This window comes from Stigmatopora nigra, chromosome 9, assembly GCF_051989575.1.
Source record: "Stigmatopora nigra isolate UIUO_SnigA chromosome 9, RoL_Snig_1.1, whole genome shotgun sequence".
Taxonomy (NCBI): domain Eukaryota; kingdom Metazoa; phylum Chordata; class Actinopteri; order Syngnathiformes; family Syngnathidae; genus Stigmatopora; species Stigmatopora nigra.
The window spans coordinates 1,636,135-1,658,941 of NC_135516.1; the positions used below are offsets into that span (position 1 = coordinate 1,636,135).

A 22,807-nucleotide genomic window follows, 5' to 3' on the forward strand; every position below is an offset into this window, starting at 1 on the left:
AGCGAGAGAGAGAGCGAGAGAGAGAGCGAGAGAGAGAGAGAGAGAGCGAGAGAGAGAGCGAGAGAGAGAGCGAGAGAGAGAGAGAGAGAGCGAGAGAGAGAGCGAGAGAGAGAGCGAGAGAGAGCGAGTGAGAGAGAGCGAGAGCGAGAGAGAGCGAGAGCGAGAGAGAGCGAGAGCGAGAGAGAGAGAGCGAGAGAGAGCGAGAGAGAGAGAGAGCGAGAGAGAGAGAGAGAGAGAGAGAGAGAGAGAGAGCGAGAGAGAGAGAGAGCGAGAGAGAGAGAGCGAGAGAGAGAGAGAGCGAGAGAGAGAGAGAGAGAGAGAGAGAATTTATTTATTTATTCATATATTTATTAACTTAATTATTACCTATCTATATATGTCAAAAATACCTTTCCTGTATCTGCACTCTCACCCTCTTGCTACAGTGACAGTGAAATTTCATGAATACGGGATGAATTAAGTTATCAAAACCAATCCAATTAATTGTACAAAATGTGACGACGGGGAAACATTTAAACGTAGAAATGGGAAATATTATTGTCAATGATGGTTGCAAGTTCTACAATACTTTAATGAATTGAATACTGGGTTTTGTTGTCATTATTATTATTATTATTATTTATTTTTGCTTATCTACGATGGTGATCTACATTCATTCCAGTACAGTAGCTGGCAGTAATCCACAAAGCGTCGGTCGAAACCGAGCATAAAAACCGAAGAAGAACGTTGTTGTGTTTCTGTATCAACTCTGATTGGATTAAACTGGCGCGTTTAACGTCACGTGCTGTACAATTCGCGCGAAACTGCCTTGTGCAGTGGTCCTTGCTGCTTTGCTTGTGTTTGCCAGAACGTGAGTTCTGTTGTTTCGTATTTTTTTCTTTTATTCGCCAGTTTCGAAACTTTTCAGCATGGATGTTGCCACTGCGACTGCAGAGAATGCCAGGGAGACTGTGAAAGACGAGTTGGCCGACAAATGCCAGAAGTTATTCCAAGCTTTTTTGGAGGAGTAAGTCACTCTTATGATTTTAGGATTTCGGCGCCTTTGCTCACATTATAGTAGTGATACACAATTGGAAAAGATACTTATTGTCCCCAAGTCGAAATCGGCTTAAGATACTTGTGTAGAAATGACGTACTAACTCCGCTTCCTAAATAGAAATGAGTGAAATTTGGCCGAAAGTTTAAACAATAATGATCTTACCCTGATCACTTCAGGACTTAATATACCGATATGCGTTTTCAAATGTACGAATTAAAACGCTGAATAGTTTGTTTGGTCTAACTTAGGATCAAAGCATTTATGTGGTTGCAAGTAGATGTACTAAAATTACTTCAAATGTTAATAAGCTAGGTAAAGCAAAGCGTTCTTCATTGCAAGCGTTGGGAGACTTTTAGCACCGGTGAATCGTAATATAACCCAACCAATTTGTAATGAACTTGGATTACGATGAAGACTCTAAATTTAATCTAACTTTATACTAAACTTAATTTTAATTTTGTTTTACATTTTGAAAAAAAGAAGAAAAAAAAGTGCGCAGTCCTAGTAGTCTCAGTGGCGGGCCGTCAGGGCCTTCAAAGCCTTCTCTGCTGGCCCAGAAATATCTAAATCATATATTATATTTTGTCCATCAATATTTATTCAATATTTTCAAATTGTCTGTTATGTTCCTTTCCCCCTGGTTGCACTGCTTCCAGATGTGTTTTCATATTGAAGCATTTAACCAATCACATTTCAGCCATTATCTGTTGCCAGGGTGCCATTACTGTATTTGTACTATGTTTCATCTTACTGCTACATCCAAAATAGTGGTACTCATCCAATTTCATTTCGATTTTCTACACTCATTTGTCCGTGTTTAGGTTTCAGACCGCCGATGGAGAAGTCAAGTATGTCCGAGAGGCTGAGGAGCTGACCCGGCCTGAGAGGAATACACTGCTGGTTAGTTTTATTGACCTCGAGGTCTTCAACCAGGAACTGGCAACCACCATCCAGGAGGAGTATTACAGGTGTGCCTTCGTTAAATTTGAATTTTGAATAAAAGGCAAATGGGTGTCAAACTAGTAAGTAGGGAACCATTTTTTTCCAAATAATGTCTACATTTAACAGAAGTAGACTTGTATTGTGACTTGCTAATTTCAGTTGTTGAAACGTGTGTACAATGGTACCTCGACATACAATGTTAATCCGTGCCGTTACTGAGTTCGTATTTCGAGCTTCTCGTAACTCGAGTGAACGTTTCCCATTGAAATGAACTAAAATCAAATTGATTTGTTCCAACACTCGGAAAAAACACCAAAAACAGGATATTGGATTGGAAAAACATTTTTATTTGTTCTAATTCGCCATATATTGACAAAGTAACAAATAACGAGTGGTTTAATAGTCCTAAAACGTGTTTAATAAAACCATAAAATTAGACCTGGGGATATACAGATGGACATACACGTACGTAGAAGGAGGCGAGAGGGGTTATCGGGTGGACTTTGTCCATAGCAACGCACTCGTAACCGAACAAACAAATTTAAATTTACTTTACACAAAACTGAATTCTAATTTTGTTATATTTTTTTTACCTTTATTCTACGGGTTGACTCCACCCAGACGTTCAGCCGGACGGAGTCTTCAAAACGAACGCATCAAGAGTTTGTTTTTGCCTTCCCTTCAAAATATTTAGAAAATGACGCGCATAAATTCCACCGCGGCTTTCGAATTGGAACTTGCTGCTTCCCCGTGTCTAATAACCGAGTGTATTCCAGATCTTTTTTTTAAATTTTTCGAACCAGCCATGACTCGCTTTCAAGGGTTCTGAAGGTGTGGAAGGCTCCTCCCCCTTTTCAGGTTCTTTCTTTGTTATTAAATACATGTAAATTCCGCTGGCTTTTTCCACATATAGTTGACTCGGTCACGCTATCTCCTGCTAACTGTTTATCTTTTATCCGCAATAAAAGAAGGCTCTCCATCTCGTCAAGAATGTCACTGCGCCGGCGGAAAAGCAAGCTCGGTCACACAGACACCATTCTCCTATTTTTCAATTATTTTGCGATTAATGTTGTTTGTGAACATTAGCCTTTTCTTTGCACAACTATGTTCAATTTGTATGTAGTATTATGCATGACTAACGGTGGTAAAAAAACGGGGAAATGCAAAGCTCCGTCCCATGCTCGTAGATATATTTTATACTCGAAGGAGATGCGGCAAAAAAGACAGTGCCATGGCCACCTGGCTTTCTCGCATCTCAAATTTTTCTTGTATCTAGGGCAAATCATTTGATCGGAATTTTCCTCGTATCTCGAGCATCTCGTAGGTAGGGCTGCTCGTATGTCGAATTACCACTGTATTGTATTTCTCACCAGTATACATAAACAATAGCAGGAGAACAAAACAAATTGTCAATGAGTACAGTAAACCCTCGAATATCGCAGAGAATCTAGACCAGACGTATACAACGTGCTTGCATCTCCAGAGGAGAAGTGCGTTCACTTCCTGTGTCTCCATTTTAACTGCATGATGGACCCCATTAACATTAAAATGGTTCCTAACAGCTGAATTATGTAGAAAACAACGCCAAAGTGTAGATGAATTTATGCCGCAATTGCATGCTACTCATTTAGTATGTCAAGGAACATCAGTATATTATGATTATTTTTTACATATGCCTCAGAAAAAAAAGCTGCAATGTAGTGAAGCTGCGAAGTGAAGAAGGATCACAGTAAATTGCTTGATTTAAATTAAAAAAACAGGTTAATGGGAGTTTTAGTCCAAATTCTCCTGCACAGTCCAGACCTTGAAGGGAAGCCCCCTTTCAGCGAGGTGCAGCCTTGCGTTTGGGATGAAACAGTTTAAGAACCAGCCCTTTTGTGAGGGCTTTTGAGATCCAGGCTTTCCGGTTGCTCATCCAGTATACAGGCAGTAAGGGTTTGTTCTTGTTCTTTTAAGCAAGGGTACGCGGAGCTGCCCACCTCTCCGGAATTTCTGGAGTTTACTCCGGACAACCAACTCAAACGCCGGAACTCTAAACTCCGGAAATCCCCCAAAATTGTCACTTAAAAGTACCAAATTTACAATTTGATTGGCTAGAAATTCACACCATTGCTATGGCTTCCACTATCTTGATTCAAGTGCACTGTAAACCGGATGAATTCGGTAAGAAGTGTATTGTGATTAATCCAAAATCCAGTCCAAAAAAACCCCTCAATGTACTGACGCCACGAATGTTGAAGCCGCGAAGTGGTGAATGATGACAGTAGTGTTTTTCCCTTGTCTACAGAGTGTACCCCTTCCTCTGTCGGGCCGTCCGCAACTTTGCAAGGGAACATGGGAATGTCCCTCTCACAAAAGAATTCTACCTATCCCTTGAAGATTTGCCTGCTAGAAACAAGTAAGATTCAGATAAATAACACTTACTTGTTGCAGTTTTTTTTATGAAGAACCTTAAATACAGCTTAAATACAAATTCAAATTTATAGTATATTGTTATAAAAAAACAATCAGCTGTATGTATATGTATGTATATGTATGTATATGTATGTATATGTATGTATATGTATGTATATGTATGTATATGTATGTATATGTATGTATGTGTATGTATGTGTATGTATGTGTATGTATGTGTATGTATATGTATGTGTGTATGTATGTATGTGTGAATGTTTGTGTATATGCATGTGTATATGCATGTGTATATGCATGTGTATATGCATGTGTATATGTATGTATGTGTGTGTATATGTGTGTATATGTATGTATGCATGCATGTGTATATGCACGTGTATGTATGTAAATGCATTACATTGAGAAAACATATTTTCTAGTTTTTTTGTCATAACATGAATTTCACTCTCTCTACCCGTATTTTATATGGTGTACTGTATACAAGGGGGGTAAAAAAACTAACAAAAAAAATTAAATTCAAATTAAGCATTTTTGAAGGGGCATCCCTACTTCGCGGAAATTCTCTTATCGCGGGTGGTCCCGGTCCCCATTAGCCGCGATAACCGAGGGAACACTGTATATGTTCACAGTACAACTGCTTCAAAATATTTTTGGCACTTGGCGTGAAATTTAGAAAATTTATCAAAGTTCCTTTCGACTTCAGGATTCGTGAGTTGTCATCCATGCGCATCGGCACCCTGGTGAGGATCAGTGGCCAAGTTGTGAGGACACACCCGGTCCACCCTGAACTGGTGAGTCATCTATTCTAATACTTTATGGTGACTTGCTCCGATTTTGGTCCTTACCATCTATGTTTTTAGGTGAGCGGCACTTTCCTGTGCATGGACTGTCAGGCGGTAATCAAGGATGTCCCTCAGCAATTCAAGTACTCACCGCCAACCATCTGTCGCAACCCAGTCTGCAATAACCGCTCGCGCTTCCACCTCGACACGCATAAGTCCAAATTTATTGACTTCCAAAAGGTAACTTTGAGTTCTTCATGAATTTTTGCAAAAGATCACGGTTGTTTGATGATCTTCTGCCACGTTCAGGTGCGCATCCAGGAAACGCAGGCTGAGCTACCCCGTGGTTCCATCCCACGCTACCTGGAGATAGTTCTTAGAGCTGAAGCAGTGGAGACTGCTCAGGCTGGAGATCGATGTGACTTTATTGGCACACTTGTCGTGGTGCCGGATGTCTCACAGCTAAGCACTCCTGGCAAGAGTCAACATTTTCTGTTCATTTTAATTTGGGATATTTTACTTTTTTTAATTTTTTTATTTCAATTTTACTCATTTCATTCCCAGGTCTGAGAGCAGAGACTAGTACCAGGGTAGGCGGACCTCAGCGCTCCGAGTCTGAAGGTCTGAGGGGTTTGAAAGCTCTGGGAGTCCGAGAGCTGTCCTACCGATTAGCCTTTTTGGCCTGTCATGTAGCTCCCACCAACCCACGGGTAAGAATGAAAAACGATGCGATAACACCAAAATATATTGGTCCTTTTTACATTGGACGGACATGGAAATTTAAATAATCAGTGCATACAAACAGAGGATCAAATGACCATACACAATTACAAAACCCACAAAAAGGCTAATTCAAGTTAAAATTCACACCTCAGCGTTTTGATATATACATTTAGACTCACTCGGAGTAAACAAAAAAACTGTTCACAAACTATACACTTCATGATTTTAAATACAATTCCTTGGGCCGCACCCCGACTTTAAAACAAAATTAATTTATTGTGTATCTTTGAAATTTCAACACTTAAAGTACAATCACTCTGAATTCCTTAAATAACATTGTTACGATTTTGCTAATAAATCACTATTGATAAAAGTATACATGCACAAAAGGAGTCCAACAGAAAAAAAAGATTATTAAAGCAGTGCTAGCGGTCGAGTCCGTGCCACAGTGGTGTGTAAGTGTGACACTTCCCTTGGTGGGTGTGGCGACGCTAGAGGTCGTCTCTGCGCCACAGTGATGTGGTAATTGAGGTGTTTCTCCTTATGCTGCGCATTACAACAGCTAGTCCCATGTTCATGACATTGTAGGCATGGCTGAATGGCTCCAAGACAGAAGCAGCAGAAAGATGCCAGGCTAACGGAACAAAGAAAGTTGCAAAAACACCAAAGAAAAAAGTACAAAGCACAAACCAAAGTAAAAAGGGATGTATTAAGAAATTTTAAAATGTAGTCAAAAAAGAGGGCTGTAAACACGAATAACAAATGAGTGAACAGAGCTACTGTGGAGAAAAGACATTTGACTTCCGTGTGCTTGCAGCGCTTTTAACCCTCAAAAACACTCCATACTTAAAGAAACAGCATATCAGAGTTATACAGAGGTAATGCCTGGCGTGAATGACAACACAATGCGGATGTGAACGCTTGGAAAATGGACTGAAGCCATGGATTGAACACAATTTAACAGCTTTGCTAACGGATTGTGGACAGATTGCTAATTGATGGGTAACATTGTAGTTCGGACAGGTAGCGTCGCATGAGTTCCGTGACAATTTAGAATGAATTGTTGATATAACAGCGAGGAGAATCAAAGGCTTGGGAGTGATTAATGTTACAATGGCTTGTGGATGACTGGGCTCAGGTATCGTCCTGTACTGTTTGAGCTTTTGCCAAATATGGAATCAAGTTCCCTGGAATACACAACTCTGACTGACAGTGGAGCCTAGCATGTAGGAACTCTTTATATCAGAGTATACCTTAGACCTCAATAATGCATTATCCAACTATCTTAAAAAAATACGCTAGTGCCAAGCCTAACATACGCTAGTCCGAAGCCTAACATACCCTAGTGCCAAGCCTAACATACACTAGGAGCGAGCATAACATACGCTAGCGGCTAGCATAACATACTCGAGCCTATTGTCCTGCTAGCGCCTTATCGGATGAGGCGTCCAATGTATTGATAAAAAACTGAAAATATACCCGCAAATGAGACTGCACCCAATCACGTGTTTTATAGGTGTGAAAATACAGTACATCAATTTGAACATGTTGGTTGAGTTTCAATTAAAAGATTCTGTCTTTATGCCACCGGAGCAATTCAATGCCGTCTCTTTGCAGTTCGGCGGCAGGGAGCTGCGAGACGAAGAGCAGACAGCCGAGAGCATTAAGAGCCAGATGACTGAACCAGAGTGGGAGAAGGTGTTTGAGATGAGTCAAGACAAGAACTTGTACCATAACCTGTGCACCAGCCTTTTCCCCACCATCCATGGTCAGTGCAGCAGTCTATGCCAATCAGGCATCAAATTCATGTTGTTAAATAAGAGTTAATTACCGTATTTTCTGGACTATAAGTCAAACCTGAGTATAAGTCTCACCAGCCAAAAAATACATAATTAAGAATGAAAAACATCACATTTTTGGGGGAAATGTATTTGATAAAATCCAACACCAAAAATAAGGCGCACATAAAAGTCTTACATTTTATCCAAAATAGACAGGGCGCCTTATAATCCAGTGCGCTTTATATACGGACCAAAACAAATTATCGCGATAAAATACAAGAAATCAGTCGATAGGACAACTACGGCAAGCAGTCCTCGACTCTACGATTTTCCCGTAGACAAAGTACTGCACAGTGAATGCTAGGATATGTAGTAGTTCTTTAGTCAATACACCCAATGGATTGTGGCCTGGCGATCGGCATCAACACTAGCTAGCTACTATTTGCGTATGGATGTTGGCCGCCTGGACGAATGTATTAAACTCAGCAGGAAAATGAGGACTTAGCGTGCGGGTGTAGCGTGCATTTGGTGCACGTAGCACCAAACTAGTGTGTTCGCTGTTGTAGTATATTGATACTATTAGTGCAAAGTTATCACAGCCGTCAACCTGGGTGTATTGACAAAAGGACTATATATCCCAGCAGTCACTGCGCACCGGAGATAGCGTCTGGGGTTGCTTTTTTTTGTTTTCCTCATTTCAGTAAGAGTAACCTCTGCTTTTCGCCATTCACTTACAAGTTTCACGCTAACTTCAAACTTTTTTTCTGCTGCCCGATTTCCGTTTTTGGCTGCATATTTTACTATTTGCAGCTTCTAATCTGCAGAATATGATTTTCTTTTCGGCAATGTTGAAATTTTCAACAAAGGCCTAGAGCACCCTCTTCCGGTTTAGTGTTAAATAATGTGATATAATAATAATAATAATAATAATAATAATAATAATAATAATAATAATAATAATAATAATAATAATAATAATAATAATAATAATAATAATAATAATAATAATAATAATAATAATAATAATAATAATAATAATAATAATAATAATAATAATAATAATAATAATAATAATAATAATAATAATAATAATAATAATAATAATAATAATAATAATAATAATAATAATAATAATAATAATAATAATAATAATAATAATAATAATAATGATATAATAATGTGTTAATAATTTCACACAAGTCGCACCAGAGTATAAATCACGCCCCCAGCCAAACTGAAAAAAACTGCGATTTATGATCCGAAAAATACGCCAGATCTTTTTCTGATTGTGATCATCCAGGTAATGATGAGGTGAAGCGCGGTATCCTGCTGATGCTGTTTGGGGGAGTCCCAAAGACCACGGTGGAGGGGACATCGCTGAGAGGAGACATCAATGTCTGTATTGTCGGGGACCCCAGTACTGCAAAGAGCCAGTTCCTCAAGTAGGCGCTCAAAGGAACCCAGTTCAAATTGTCGCAAATACAGTGGTACCTCGAGATATACAAGCTTAATGTGTTCTGGGACTGAGCTCGTATGCTGATTTTCCCGTAACTCAAACAAACGTTTTCCATTGAAATGAACTAAAAACGAATTAATTTGTTCCAACCCTCTGGGGGAAAAAAAACACCAAAAACAGAATATTAAATAGGATTTTTTTTCATTTGTTCTAATTTGCCATCTGTTAGCAAAGTAACAAATAAATAGTGGTTTAATAGTTTTAAAATGTTTTTATTAATACTAAAATTAGACAGATTTCGCAGAAGGGAGTGACAGAGAGGGGGGAGACCCTTTGCACGGCAACGCGCTCGTAACATAACAAAAACATTTTTAAATGGACTTGGATTACTATACAGACCCACTCAAAAAACATTTAATATAACCTTACTCTAAAATTCTAATTTAGTTTTAAATTTTGATACCTTTCTTCTCTCGGGTTGGCTTTATTTGCCCTGCCTCCAACCTACCGATGGTAGTTTGCTTTGTATTCCCTTCAAAATATTCCGAAAATGATGCACACAAATTTCCTCACAATAGGATAACATACGAACACTTGCCAATGAGTAGTAGTATATACGCCATTCGCACTGACTAATGAGAAAAAACACTGAAAAAATGAAACGCTCCGCTCAGAGCTCGTAGAAACATACACGAGGGAGCTGCGAGGAGAAAGACAGTGCCCTTGATATTCTTATGAGCAACCTCTCGCATCCGCTGTCTGCTCGGAAATCAAATTTGTCTCATATTTCAAGATAAATAATTGCTCAAGATCTCAAATTGCTCGTATGTCGGGGCACTCGTATGTCGAGGTACCACAGTAGTGTGTTTGCCTTTTTAAAATAGCAATTGTCATAGGCACGTGGAGGAGTTCAGTCCCAGAGCTGTGTACACAAGTGGGAAAGCGAGCACCGCCGCAGGTCTAACTGCTGCGGTAGTCAGAGATGAAGAATCCCATGAATTTGTTATAGAGGCTGGAGCATTGATGCTGGCTGATAATGTGAGTTTGTCTTTTTTTCTAAATCACGCTGAACCTCTGGGTTTATTTATTTGCAGCGGAAAATGTTTTTGTAAATTAAGTGCTATTATGTCATTGGTTTAAGTTAGAATTTGCATTTCAGGGTGTCTGCTGCATTGACGAGTTTGACAAGATGGACCTCAAGGACCAGGTGGCCATCCACGAGGCCATGGAGCAGCAGACCATCAGCATAACAAAGGCTGGAGTCAAGGTTAGAGTCTAGATTGAAATTATTGGAAAATATTTCAAAAGTAATGTTTACATAAGATTTTAACTTGATCGTTACACGTGGAGTATTGTACCGAAATGTCAACTTCTGTTCATTATAATACCTGCACACAGCACCTCAGTACTGATTTTGAAATGATGCCACAAAGACAGTTTGTGGTGTCATCGGCAAAGTTGATGATGGAGTTAGACTGGTGGGTTGCTGTACAGTCGTATGTGTACAGGGAGTACAGAAGAGGACTCGGTACACAGCCTTGAGGGGAGCCAGTGCTCAGTGTAATTCAGGAAGAGAGGTGGGGACCAAGTCTAACCATTTGTGGTCGGTTGGTTAAGAAGTTCTTTATCCAGCAGCAGATGGAAGATGATAGTCACAGGAGGGAGAGTTTGTCAGTCAGAATGGGGTATTATAGTGTTGATGGCTGAGGTATAGTCAATGAAAAGCATTCTGTTGGGTTTATTCTGTATTACTATTATACATATATTTGTAGTAATTCCTTTCTTTGTTAAATCATTAAATCATTTCTATTGTTCGGCTCGAGGTCATAGACAGCCGCCTGGTCCACTCTCACGTGGACTTCCTATCCGAGGATTGTTTATTCTACATCTCACCCAGTATCAGGCTCTGAGAGCTGTTGATCGGGAGGCAGCAATGGAGCCAGGGTCACTGGCCAATAACAAAGATGTTATTTCTGCCACTTCCATAACACTCGTGACGCACTTCGGGCTTCTTTATGTAATTATTATATGATTGTTAGGTCAAATGAAGGCGTGATTGTTTTTATCCAAATGCCTTAAAGCCGTACGCGAAATACTGTTCGAGAGGATACTTTTGAAGACATCCTCCCTTAAGGTTCTTATCTTTGATCCCATCTATTTAATTCAATGTCAATAATTGAATAAGATGTCTGCCTGCAGTTATTGATAATTACAAAGAAGGGCAATTATTGATGAACCTATCACATTCTCACGTAATTCCCACGGTGCTCCAGGTGGCTCAGTGCTGTGTGTAGAGCAATGGCGATAGCATCCTCAGTGGACCTGTTTGCTCTATAAGCAAACCGGTGAGGGTCAACTGAGGGAGGGATTGTATTCCTGATATGGCGGGCGACCAACTTTTCAAAGCACTTCATGATCATTGGCGTGAGTGCAACAGGCCTATAAATATTCAGGCTGTCAATGGTTGGCTTTTTGGGGACAGGGATCATGGCAGCAGATTTCAGGCAGTATGGAATGATGTATTGTTGCAGGGAACAATTTAATATTTTTTCATGTTCCTGAAACTTCATTGTATTGCTGCATGGTGGTGGCTGTGGTGTTGAGACTGGGTCTGATTTGATAAACGGTTCAGTTCCACAGCTAGTGAGGCATCTGCGTGAACAGACATATTATTGTCCTTGTAATTGGTGATATGTCATATTCCCTGCCACATCTTTGGGTTATTTCCTGTGAAGTGCTCCTCAATTTTCTTTGTATATTCTGTTTTGGCCTTTTTAATGCCTCTCTTAGTATTTCTATAGTATTTATATATTTCTGACACAAAAATTTATATTTTCCAGGCCCTGCCGCTAACTGTTTCTTTTAATCATATAAAAAACGAAGGCTCTCCATCTCGTTAGAAATGTCACTGCGCAGCTTGGAAATTATGGTTAGCCTTTCATTGGACTGGCTTGTTTTGGACCCATTATTTTTTTCCTTAATTTTGCACTGATTATTGCAAAAAATGCAACCAATACAACCGGTGCTCGTAGCTATCTTTATGGGAGAGAGATGCGGCAAGAAAGACGGAGAGATGCTGTTCTCATAAGTAGCCTCTCGCATAATCCACTTGGCGCCCGCATTGGGAACCATCTTGTATGCTCGTATCACAATATTGTCTCGTATCTCAATGCAAACATTTGCTCAAATTTGCCTTGTATATCACAGTTCTCATATTTTGGGGCACTCGTATGTCAAGGCATTACTGTATTATTATTTTTTTAAAGTCCATAACAATGTCAAAATTCATGCTGAAAATAGCAAGCGAAAGACAGGAGATGAAAAATGGCAAAAGTCAGAGCTCCGCTTCTTTGGGGTCTGAAATGGGTGGCACTCGGTGCAGAAGAAGCGACATTTCACTTTAGAAGAATGACGCGACAAATACTACAAACAGCTGAGAAGTATGTCGTCTTGCCTTTTCGTTGCATTCCATTTTCCATCGCACACATTACACCCAGGCTATTCCATCATTGTTTGGATTTTGAATCACCGTTAAAAATGCCTCCTAAGCATCCTGCGTCATTTAAGTCATCAAGAAGGAAGAAGCGGACATTTGGAAGACGACAGCGATCAGTCACTCTCTCACTGAAGCGAAGAAATAGAGAATTACATACCTCAATCTGTCACATTGTGTGACCAATGTTCCCCCTAAGATGGGCGCGTTCGCAATTGCGCACTACTCTCGGCCTCTCCGCGCAGAGGCAATCATATGTTGCGCACAAAATAAAATCCAAACTTTTTTCCCCCCTCTCGCTTTGATGTCGCCGTTTACGCGGCTGCCAGTGGCAGTAGCTCTGTCCACTCATGTTTTTCGTGTTTTACAGCCCTTCTTTTTTTAATTACATTTTTATATTTCTTAATACATTCCTTTTTACTTTACTGTGCTAATAGAAGGACAAGCGGTGAAATCGGGTGAGAACTGTCTAAATCTACTCTGTGTCTAGTACAGCATGGGCAAACTACGGGCCACGGGCCGCATCCGGCCCGGTTAGGCTTTTTAATCCGGCCCGCCGACGTTGTCCAATTGTTATTATTATTATTTTTTTGTGTGCACACGATGGCGCCTTCACGCGGAAGCCAGTGGCAGTACCTCTGTCCACTCTTATTTGTACTTTAATGATGATTTTTTTCTGTTTATGTTTCATATGAACTGTTAACGGATGACGTTTTTTATGTATCGTATCTTGTGCTGACCCGGCCCGTCTGTCAAATTTTTAAATTTTTTATTGCAAACTACACTTAGGGGCAATTTTAGAGTGTTCAATCAGCCTACAATACATTTTTGGGATGTGGGAGGAAAACTGAGTACTCAGAGAAAACCCACGCAGGCGCAGGGATATAATCTAAATTCAACACAGGTGGCCTGACCTGAATTTTAACCCTGGAGCCCAGAGCTGTGAGGCCGACGCGCGAACCACTCATCTGCCGGCCTGCCCATTCTTAGATATTAATCATTGCATTTTATGATTACTAAATCATTTATGTGTAGTAGACATGCACCTGCTTATGGCAGGTGTGATACTGGTGTGTGCCCATAGCGAACAATGAAGATGTTGCTCATACTGGTACTCAGTGTGCTCAGGGAGGTTGTCTTTCTGCCCAGACAAACAAAAAAATAGGGAACATTGTGTGTGACCAATTTTATTTGCTATATTTATTTAACCTGAAGATTGCTCTTCATTCTTCCTCAAATCTAATTTCATATGCAAAACTTTTCCAGGCCACCCTGAATGCTCGCACATCTATCTTGGCAGCTGCTAATCCTGTCAACGGGCGCTATGACCGTAGTAAGAGTCTGAAACAAAACGTCAACCTGACCGCCCCCATCATGAGCCGCTTTGACCTCTTCTTCGTTTTGGTGGACGACTGCAACGAGGTCAGTAGTGAACGACTGAGATTGGTCTCAGGGTATTTTAATGAAAGGTAATTGTGTGCTTTATGCAGGTTACAGACTACGCCATTGCCAGGCGCATTGTGGACCTTCACTCGCGTGTGGAGGAGTCGGTGGACAGGCTGTACTCTTTGGATGAAATTCGGCGGTACCTGCTCTTTGCAAGGCAGTTCAAACCCAAAGTGCGTCTATCCGTGTTCTCTTTGTTAAATGCCGATTTCTCATTAGACAACAAAGGTCAATCCAAGCTCTTTTTTACAGATTTCCAACGAATCTGAAGAGTTCATCGTAGAACAGTACAAGCGTCTCCGCCAGCGGGATGGCTCAGGTGGTGTGACCAAGTCAGCCTGGAGGATAACAGTCCGACAGTTGGAGAGCATGATCCGCCTTTCTGAGGGCATGGCCAGGATGTACTGTTGTGATGAAGTGAGTCCAAAAGTAAAAGTCAAATGGTTAGGGCTGCAAATTTTCTATTGTTAAAGTAATCTATTGTCATTAATCTAAGTCAGTGTATCCCAACTCTGGTGTGCCGTGGTCAATTACCTGCTAAGAAATTATAATATTAGCATATTAAGATTAAAATATAATTAGTCCATATTGTGATATTACTATGGTCAAATTGTAATATTACAAAGTTAATGTTTTGTTGCTTATTTTGAAGTAACTTGAACCAGAAGTTGTTTGGTTTTAATCATCAACTTTCGTAAATCTTCGGAGTGAAATGTACAAATATTTAAAAAATGAAATCGGTACGTAATTTTTACATCAGGTGAACCAGAAGTTGTTGAGTTCCTTTGATTCTTGTTGATAAAACTTGTTGGAGGAAGAGCTTTGTTTCTCACTCTGCAGGTTCAAAATCAGAATGATATCAAAAGCCTTTATCGTCGTCATACAAAGCTGCGTATAACAAAATTGGTGGTGCTACTCCACAAAGTGTGTTTTCCCAGTAAAAAAAAACATAAGTAATATAAAAATATAAAAAGTCACGTCCTGGCAAGATAAATTCCAAGATATTGCACATTGTTATTGCACACCCCAAAGTTATTGCACAGAAGGGATTGTGTGTCGTGCTAATGCAAGTTCAGAGTCCTGGTGGATGTGGGGAAAAACTCCCTAAGTGAATTTGTCCGTGCTTTGTGAGACCTGTAGTGTTTGCAGGGGGCAGTAGCTGGAACAGGTGGTATGGGTCCCTAACAATGTTCTCGGCTCTGCTCAGGTAGCGAGGAATGGCAATGTCATCCAACGAGAGCAGAGAGCAGCCGATGATCTTCTGGGCGGTGTCGATCATTCTCTGCATGGCTTTTCTGTCTGCTGTTGTGATTCCAGCGTACCACACTGTACAGCAGTATGCCAGGATGCTCTCCACAGAGGCTCTATAGAAGTTTACCAGAAGCTTAGCGTCCAAGTTCCTCCTGAGTACCCTCAAGAAATAGAGCTTGTCCGTGACGTGGACCCCCAGGAATTTTAAGGACGGACCCTGTCTACGCATACTCCATTTATGAGGAGTGGGGCCAGAAGATTGTTCACAAAACACCACAAAGACAGTTGGTTGACCTTTTCGCTGTAGGCAGACTCGTCCCTCCATGAGATGAGTCCGACCACAGTGGTGTCATAGCAAATTTGATGATGGAGTTAGAATGGTGGGTCGGTGTACAGGGAGTATAGAAGCGGACTCAGTACACAACCTTGAGGGGAGCCAGTGCTCAGTGTAATGTGTAGGAAGAGAGGTGGGGGACCAACTCTATCAGTTTGTGGACGGTTGGTTAAGACGTTTTTAACCCAGCAGCAGATGGAAGAGGATAGTCCAAGGTGGGAGAGTTTGTCTGCCAGAATATCTGTTATTATAGTTCTGAAGGCTGAGCTATAGACAATGAAAAGCATCCTCACATAGTTCCCATGGTGCTCCAAGTGGCTCAGTGCGGTGTGTAGAGATATGGCGAAGGCATCCTCAGTGGAGGACCGTTTGGACCGTTTGCTCTATAAGCAAACTGGTGAGGGTCAACTGAGGGAGGGATTGTATCCCTAATGTAGCGGGCGACCAGCTTTTCAAAGCACTTCATGATCACAGGCGTAAGTGCAACAGGCCTTTAGTTATTCAGGCTGTCAAAGGTTGGCTTTTTGGGGACATGGATGAGGGTGGCAGATTTCAGGCAGGATGGGATGATGGATTGTTGCAGGGAATAATTGAAAATCTTGTGAAAACCCGAGTCATTTGGTCAGCAGAGGCTTGGAGTGCCTCCCCAGGTACCGTATTTTCACGACTATAAGGCGCACATAAAAGTCTTAAATTTTCTCCAAAATAGACCGAGCGCCTTATAATCCAGTGTGGTTTTATATATGGACAATACTAAAATATGTATTACGATAAAATAAAATAAATCAGTCGATAGGTTACACCATCCTCTACAGCTCTCACAACTACGGCAAGCGGCAAGCAGCCCCCAATTCTACTATTTTCCAGTAGAAAAAGTACTACGCAGTGACTCCTGGGATATATAGTTCTTTTGTCAATACACCCAATGGATTGGGGCCTGGAGATTGGCATCAACACAGCTTTACGAAGCGTGTACGCTAGCTAAATAGCTAGCTACTATTTGCAAATGGATTGTGGCCTGGCGATCGGGATCAACACAGCTTTACGAAGCATGGACGCTAACTACTATTTGCGAATGGATCGTGGCCTGGCGATCAGAATCAACAGCTTTACGAAGCCTGGGCGCTAGCGTCTAGCTAGCTACTATTTACAAATGGATTGTGGCCTGGCGATCGGCATCAACACAGCTTTACGAAACATGGACGCTAGCTACTAGCTAGCTACTATTGGTGAATGGATTGTGGCCGCCTGGACGAACGTGTAAAACTCAGCAATTTTGATGACTCATTTGGACAATTGTGGGCGGGCAAAGAAATGGTTCAGTTCCGCTGCTAGTGAGGCATCTGTGTTAACAGAAACCCAATTATTGTCATTGTAATTGATGTGTGTATTCCCTGCCACATCTTCTTTGGGTTATTCAATTTTTTTTGAGTTGTGAGAATGTTGGTAATCCGATTGCAGACTGGAGACAATCAACAGTCACTTTGAAGCTTTTATTTACAGAATAGTCTGGGCAGAAGTGAGTTGCAGAGAATGGCTATCGTGAATCACGAACTGGGTGTACACAAAAATTTCAATCACATTATATTCAGAAGGGTAGTGCCAAAACTGCAAAGATGGGATTTTCCACTTCAGCAACCTCCAGTCTCAACTGGTTCTAGCTGGTATTAAATGACACATTCTTATACCCTGGGCATTATTACAAAGTTTCCAGTAGAGAGTTGACAAGGTCGACTGATTAGCCGGCATTCAGAGGTACACGGTACTGTTTAAGACACAACTGGCAACAAAACAGCTTAACTAAGGAACGAGGAAGTTTATGCAGTCGTGACTAAATATGAGCACAAGACATACTTCAGTCTCACAATGTCAAAATCACAAATACTGCATTTTGACGCCAATATGAGGGACAGACTTTGAGGGGTTCCGCCTCGGTTGCATGTGCAATTGTTGATTTAATCCATACACAGGGCACTCTGGCTTAATGTGCACACGGTAGTATGTATGCAGGCTAAAACATTACATGCTAGCATGAAACACACTAGCATGCATTCTAGTCTATGTTTTTAAAAATGCAGCCAGAGCAAAACTGAGTTTGATTGTGTTTTAGTGGTGTAGTGTGTACTGTTTAGTATAGGTCAAAGGATTCGAGCATCCACAAATCCGTCAAAGTCCTACTTTTCCGACTGAGTTTGGTCTAAGTTTGCTGTCCAACACACTGGTTTCCATCTCACTGTCACAGTCAGACTTGTTGCTGTGTGGTATAAATGATCCTGGCTTTGGCAAATGCTAAAAAATAGAGTTTACTGTTGAAACCAGCTCTCAAAATTATATTCATGAGAGAGAGTTTAATATCCAAGTACATTTGACCAGTGACCAAAAAAACGGCGACCAAAGACGACCAAAACACCGGCGACCAAACATCCGGTCACGATTAAAATTGGACGGATTTCGCGGAGGGGAGAGAAAGAGACAGAGAGAGGGGGGCAATGCACTCGGAACAGAACAGACATATTTAAATTGGCTTGAATTAATATATACAGACACTCAAAACACGGGAAAACGCAATGCTCCGCCCAGTGCTCGTAGATTTGTTATACACGAAAGAGATTCAGCAAAAAAAGACTAAAATCATAAACAGCCTCATGTCCTGGCCGCCTGGCTTTCTCGTATCTCGAAATTTGTCTCGTATCTGAAGATAATTATTTGCTCGAAATTTTACTCGTATCTCGGATTGCCCGTATGTCGGGCTGCTCGGATGTCAAGGTACCACTGTATGCCTTTACTTATGGAAAATCCAAATTGCGGAAAAACTTCTGGAACCAAATAATTTTGTTAGAGGTGCCACTGTATATATATTGTGGTGTGTTGGTGTAAATATGCATATGCAGAGCTGCCAACTTCTCTGGGACAGGCAACACAAACTCTAGGACTCCTGACAACCTCCCTAAACTCCGGGAATCCAAAAATTGTCACTCTTTTAAACAACCATTTTGGAAAAGTGCAAAATTTCCAATTCAAATGCCTCAAAATTCACACTGTCGCTACGGCCTCCGCCATTTTACTTACACATTTGATTCAGCTGCACTGTAAACCGGATGAATTCAGTAAAGTGAGTGCATTGTAAATCATCTGAGCATGATAATATCAGATTGATTTAAATTGTCCTATGTTATTATCTATATTTTTTCATTTTATATTGATTTAGCGCGAATCACATTCACTTCAGTTGAAAACAAGTCCTGAAATGGGACAAGAGTACTCCTGAAATTGTTTAAATTGCTAATGCTGAACCACAAATAGGCCAGTTCTACTATACAGCATACAAACAAATCTTTACAACAAAATTGTATTTGAAGCTGTTTTAAGTTAATTTCTCTAATAAATTGATTAATTGTTATCGGGCCAGTCACATTATAGTTGTTTTTTTTTAAATGTTTTTTTATTTATTTATTCATTACCTAGGTACAACCCAAACATGTGAAGGAAGCTTTCCGTCTTTTGAACAAGTCCATTATTAGAGTAGAGACACCTGACATCAATCTGGAGCAAGATGATGAGGAAGAGGAGCTTCCAGAGCAAGGTACTGATGAGTTTCTTATGTGGGCTGTTTTGAAAGCTATTAAACCTTGATCTTTTTATCTGGCATTATAGGCACAATTGTAATGTAATTATGCATTAAGTTAAACCACATACAATGTTTGGCCTTCCAGTGCCCTAGTGGTTAGCACATTGGTCTGACAGCTCTGGGATCTACTGTTCCTGCTGTGTGGAGTTTGCATGTTCCCTCTGGGCTTGGAAAGGGTTTTTTTTTGGGCACTCGGGATTCCTCCCACATTCCAAAAACATACATGGTAGTGCCTATACTTGTTTGGGATAGACCCCAGCACCTTCTTGACCAACGTTCCCTCTATGCTGCGCAACGGCGTGATTGCGCACTGGTCGTACACTGAGCGCACAAAAAAAACCTATCCAGCGCAGTGAACACACTGCAAATGAATTAGATAAATCTATAACTTTTTTTTCTGTATATTTTTGCTGTCATTGAGTGACAGGTGTCCAGCCAAACATTGGATATGATGCAATTAGGTTACGCAGCCAATCCCGACATTAAGAGTACTTGAGCATGAGGCTAAAGCGAACTCTGCTAAAGTAAATGTGATGCGTCGACTCCCCAAACCAGAGTAAAACAGTACTGTGCGTCTTTTAAGTTGGAATGGCTGTAGTAGTATGTGCAAATAGAAGACAAAGCGGTGAATCTGTGTCTTGGCTAACTCAAGGGAAACATTCAGCAGAAGTCGTTTGAATGAAAATGAGAAGTGAAAAGGACCGGTAAAGGTAAAAAGTCAGATTTGTGCAAATTCTAGTGACATTTTATTTATGTATGGATATAATAATTAAATGTTATCATGACTAAATCATTTATGGTTGTCGAAATCCACCTGGTGATGGCAGGTGTGCTACTGGTGTGAGGCCATCGTGAGCACTTCTCATGTTGCTCACAGTGGTCCTCTGTGTGCTCAGGGAGGTTGTCTGTATGCGCAGACATGAAAAATTAGAGGGAACATTGCTCACAGCCCTTGTGAGGATAAGCGGTACGGAAAACGAGTAAAAAAATGAATGCAATATTTGTGAGTTAATTATATTTATTTTCTAATATCCTTTATATTTATTTTTTAAATAAAAAAACATCCATCTTTACAAGAGAAAACACTTTTTATTCAATACAAGTGTTCATCGCTCACGCTGCGCCCACTTCATTTAAGATTTACTTTTGTCATTGTTGTGTTTTACTGTTTTCCTTTAGTGTACTTGCTAAGAACGTATGGTACCAGATCTACTAAAAGAGCTGCATTGAAAATTATGTTTACTTGAAAAATTGAATTGTTTCAATTTGACCACTACAACAGAGGCAAATATCCCTAATGGAGTGAATGTCGATGTCAATGGAATAAATGGGCATGTCAATGGCAACGCAGAGGCTGGATGTCAGCCCAAACCATCACTCCGTCTGTCGTTCGCCGAGTACCAGCGTATCTCCAATTTGCTCGTCTTGCATCTACGCAGATCAGAAGAAGGTATGTCTCGTCCTGCTCCTTTTACCTAAAATATCTTCTGCTATGCATTCATTTCATTAGTCAAAGAAAGGTATACAGTAACCCTTCAAATATTGCGTGTAACCTAAACGGACATGGCCGCGATAAACGAAAAACCACGAAGTAGGATCACCCCCATTTTAACTACCACAATACATGTTTTCGCGCCTATACAGATATAGAAGTACAGACGCTCCCCTACTTACGAATGATTACGTTCCAAGCGACTGTTCTAAAGTTGAATTTGTTCGTAAGTTGATTCAGTGCTATAACAAATTTTGGCAGTGGAGGAGGGGCATTGTGATGGAAGATTTTGAAAACAAAGATGCATCAGCATATTTAACAGTTTTTTTTTTCAATATGTTATAGTGGTGGAACGTTTTTGTTTTTTGTCCAATACTTTCAGAGCTTGTTTATAAATGGTTTTATTTGGTTTTAGTGTTGTCTTGCAGACCGATGACCAACTTTTTAGGCATTAAGTCATGTGTGATATGATCATTGTATCAAAATACAGTTTTTCTTACTCAGGAGTTAGATTGTTTTTAATGAACCTAAAGTTAGATAAATGAAATTCAATGCCGAGTATTTTTTTATCGGCCCTTTAAAGACAAGTTGTGAGTCAAGAGTCACACTACGCATCACGGCTTCTGCCTCTTCAACCCTCTCCCCTCTCGTGGGGGATAGATCATACCAGCCAAAACAGACTTAGGGACAGTTTCTCACCATACCCAAGTCGACTTTTTCCTCCTAAGAGGACCTAATGTAGAGTCAATTAAGTACTCCTCAATGCATTTATAAAATGCCAACACTGGATATCAATAAGCAATGTTCTCAGACTTTTACTTGTCTTAGCACTACAAATTTTTATCTTCATAATTGCACTAAAACTCCAAAACTACCTCATCTGCTGCTAACCACTTTAGTCCCCCCCTTTTTTACCTCGGTTCATTTTCATTGTATAGAAATCTTTTTGACTTACTTGTGTGCACGTTAATGTGAAGCTTTAAATCTCATTTAGTTGTATCAAGGTATTCAATTCAATGATGTGGCCAAAATACTAATTTGCCTAATATATCAAATAAGTACAAAGTAGTGAAAAAGAGCTTTGCAAATATCAGATGCTCTTCACTTTTCTCTCATCTCAAAATAACTGCAAAACAATTTTTTTTGATCATCTTCCCTGCAGCTGAAGAGGAGGAGGAACTAAAGAAAAACGTTGTTGTCAACTGGTACCTGAAGGAAATAGAGTCTGAGATCGATTCAGAAGAGATGCTTCTGAATAAGAAGGCTCTGATCGAGAAGGTCATCCACAGGCTGGTGCATTTTGTGAGTCTGTCTTCTGCGGAAAGAATTATTTTTCAGTTTGCCCAGTCTTACTCCTTCTTTGTCTATTGTCCTTTCTCTCCCCAGGATCATATCCTCATTGAGCTTTCTCAATCAGGCCTAAAGGGCTCAGATCCCACAAGCACAGAGGGAGAAGTGGTTTTGGTCGTCAATCCCAATTACACCCTTGAATAATGAACGGTCCGTATAGCGTTTTCTTTAGTTAATTTATTTTGGACTCTGCCCACCACCAGCTTATGTTGTATTTTTAGGGTAGGGTTATCCCAAAAACTTCATGTTTCATGAACAGGTTTCTGTTCTTTCATATTTGAACATTTAATGTTGGTTATTGTTCTTTGATAAAATAATAAAAACTGCTCCCCAAAATTGCATAGTATATTCCCCCAAAATTACAGTAGCATACATGCATGCACACGCACCCACATACATACTGATCCTTCACAATTTTGTGGCTTCAGTACATCACGTTTTTTTTATCATAAATATAAAAAAAAGTCCACAAAAATGTCAAAATGCACGCTGAAACTGTCAAGCGGGAGACAGGAGATGAAAATGGCGGAAGTCAGGGTGGCATTTTTTCGCCGTGGAAATGGGTGGGACTCCGCACGCACAGAAGAAAAAATAGCAAAATTTTATAGTAGGAGAATGACGCATCTAAAACAAAGTGTTGTGCCTTCTCTTCGGATTACATTACATACATTGTAT

At 40.4% G+C, this 22,807-nt stretch overlaps 1 protein-coding gene across 1 annotated transcript; it reads left to right on the forward strand.

Moving 5' to 3' along the window:
• The first annotated feature begins 769 nt into the window (after positions 1-769).
• mcm6 (minichromosome maintenance complex component 6) lies at positions 770-22,468 on the forward strand. Its single transcript, XM_077724882.1, has 18 exons — positions 770-1,006; positions 1,861-2,007; positions 4,269-4,379; positions 5,100-5,187; positions 5,257-5,418; positions 5,488-5,653; positions 5,743-5,888; positions 7,519-7,669; positions 8,983-9,124; positions 10,035-10,176; positions 10,298-10,405; positions 13,898-14,053; positions 14,122-14,250; positions 14,330-14,494; positions 19,128-19,245; positions 20,573-20,740; positions 21,945-22,084; positions 22,169-22,468. The coding sequence occupies exons 1-18, from the start codon at positions 909-911 to the stop codon at positions 22,274-22,276; spliced, it is 2,445 nt and encodes an 814-aa protein (XP_077581008.1). The 5' UTR covers positions 770-908; the 3' UTR covers positions 22,277-22,468.
• The last annotated feature ends 339 nt before the right edge of the window (positions 22,469-22,807 follow it).

Excerpts from the sequence above, each read along its gene's own strand:
- mcm6 (XM_077724882.1), top strand. The coding sequence starts at position 909 with ATGGATGTTGCCACTGCGACTGCAGAGAATGCCAGGGAGACTGTGAAA. Across the intron at positions 14,054-14,121 it reads TGGTGGACGACTGCAACGAG|GTTACAGACTACGCCATTGC; the intron begins GTCAGTAGTGAA and ends TGCTTTATGCAG. Across the intron at positions 20,741-21,944 it reads TCTACGCAGATCAGAAGAAG|CTGAAGAGGAGGAGGAACTA; the intron begins GTATGTCTCGTC and ends TCTTCCCTGCAG.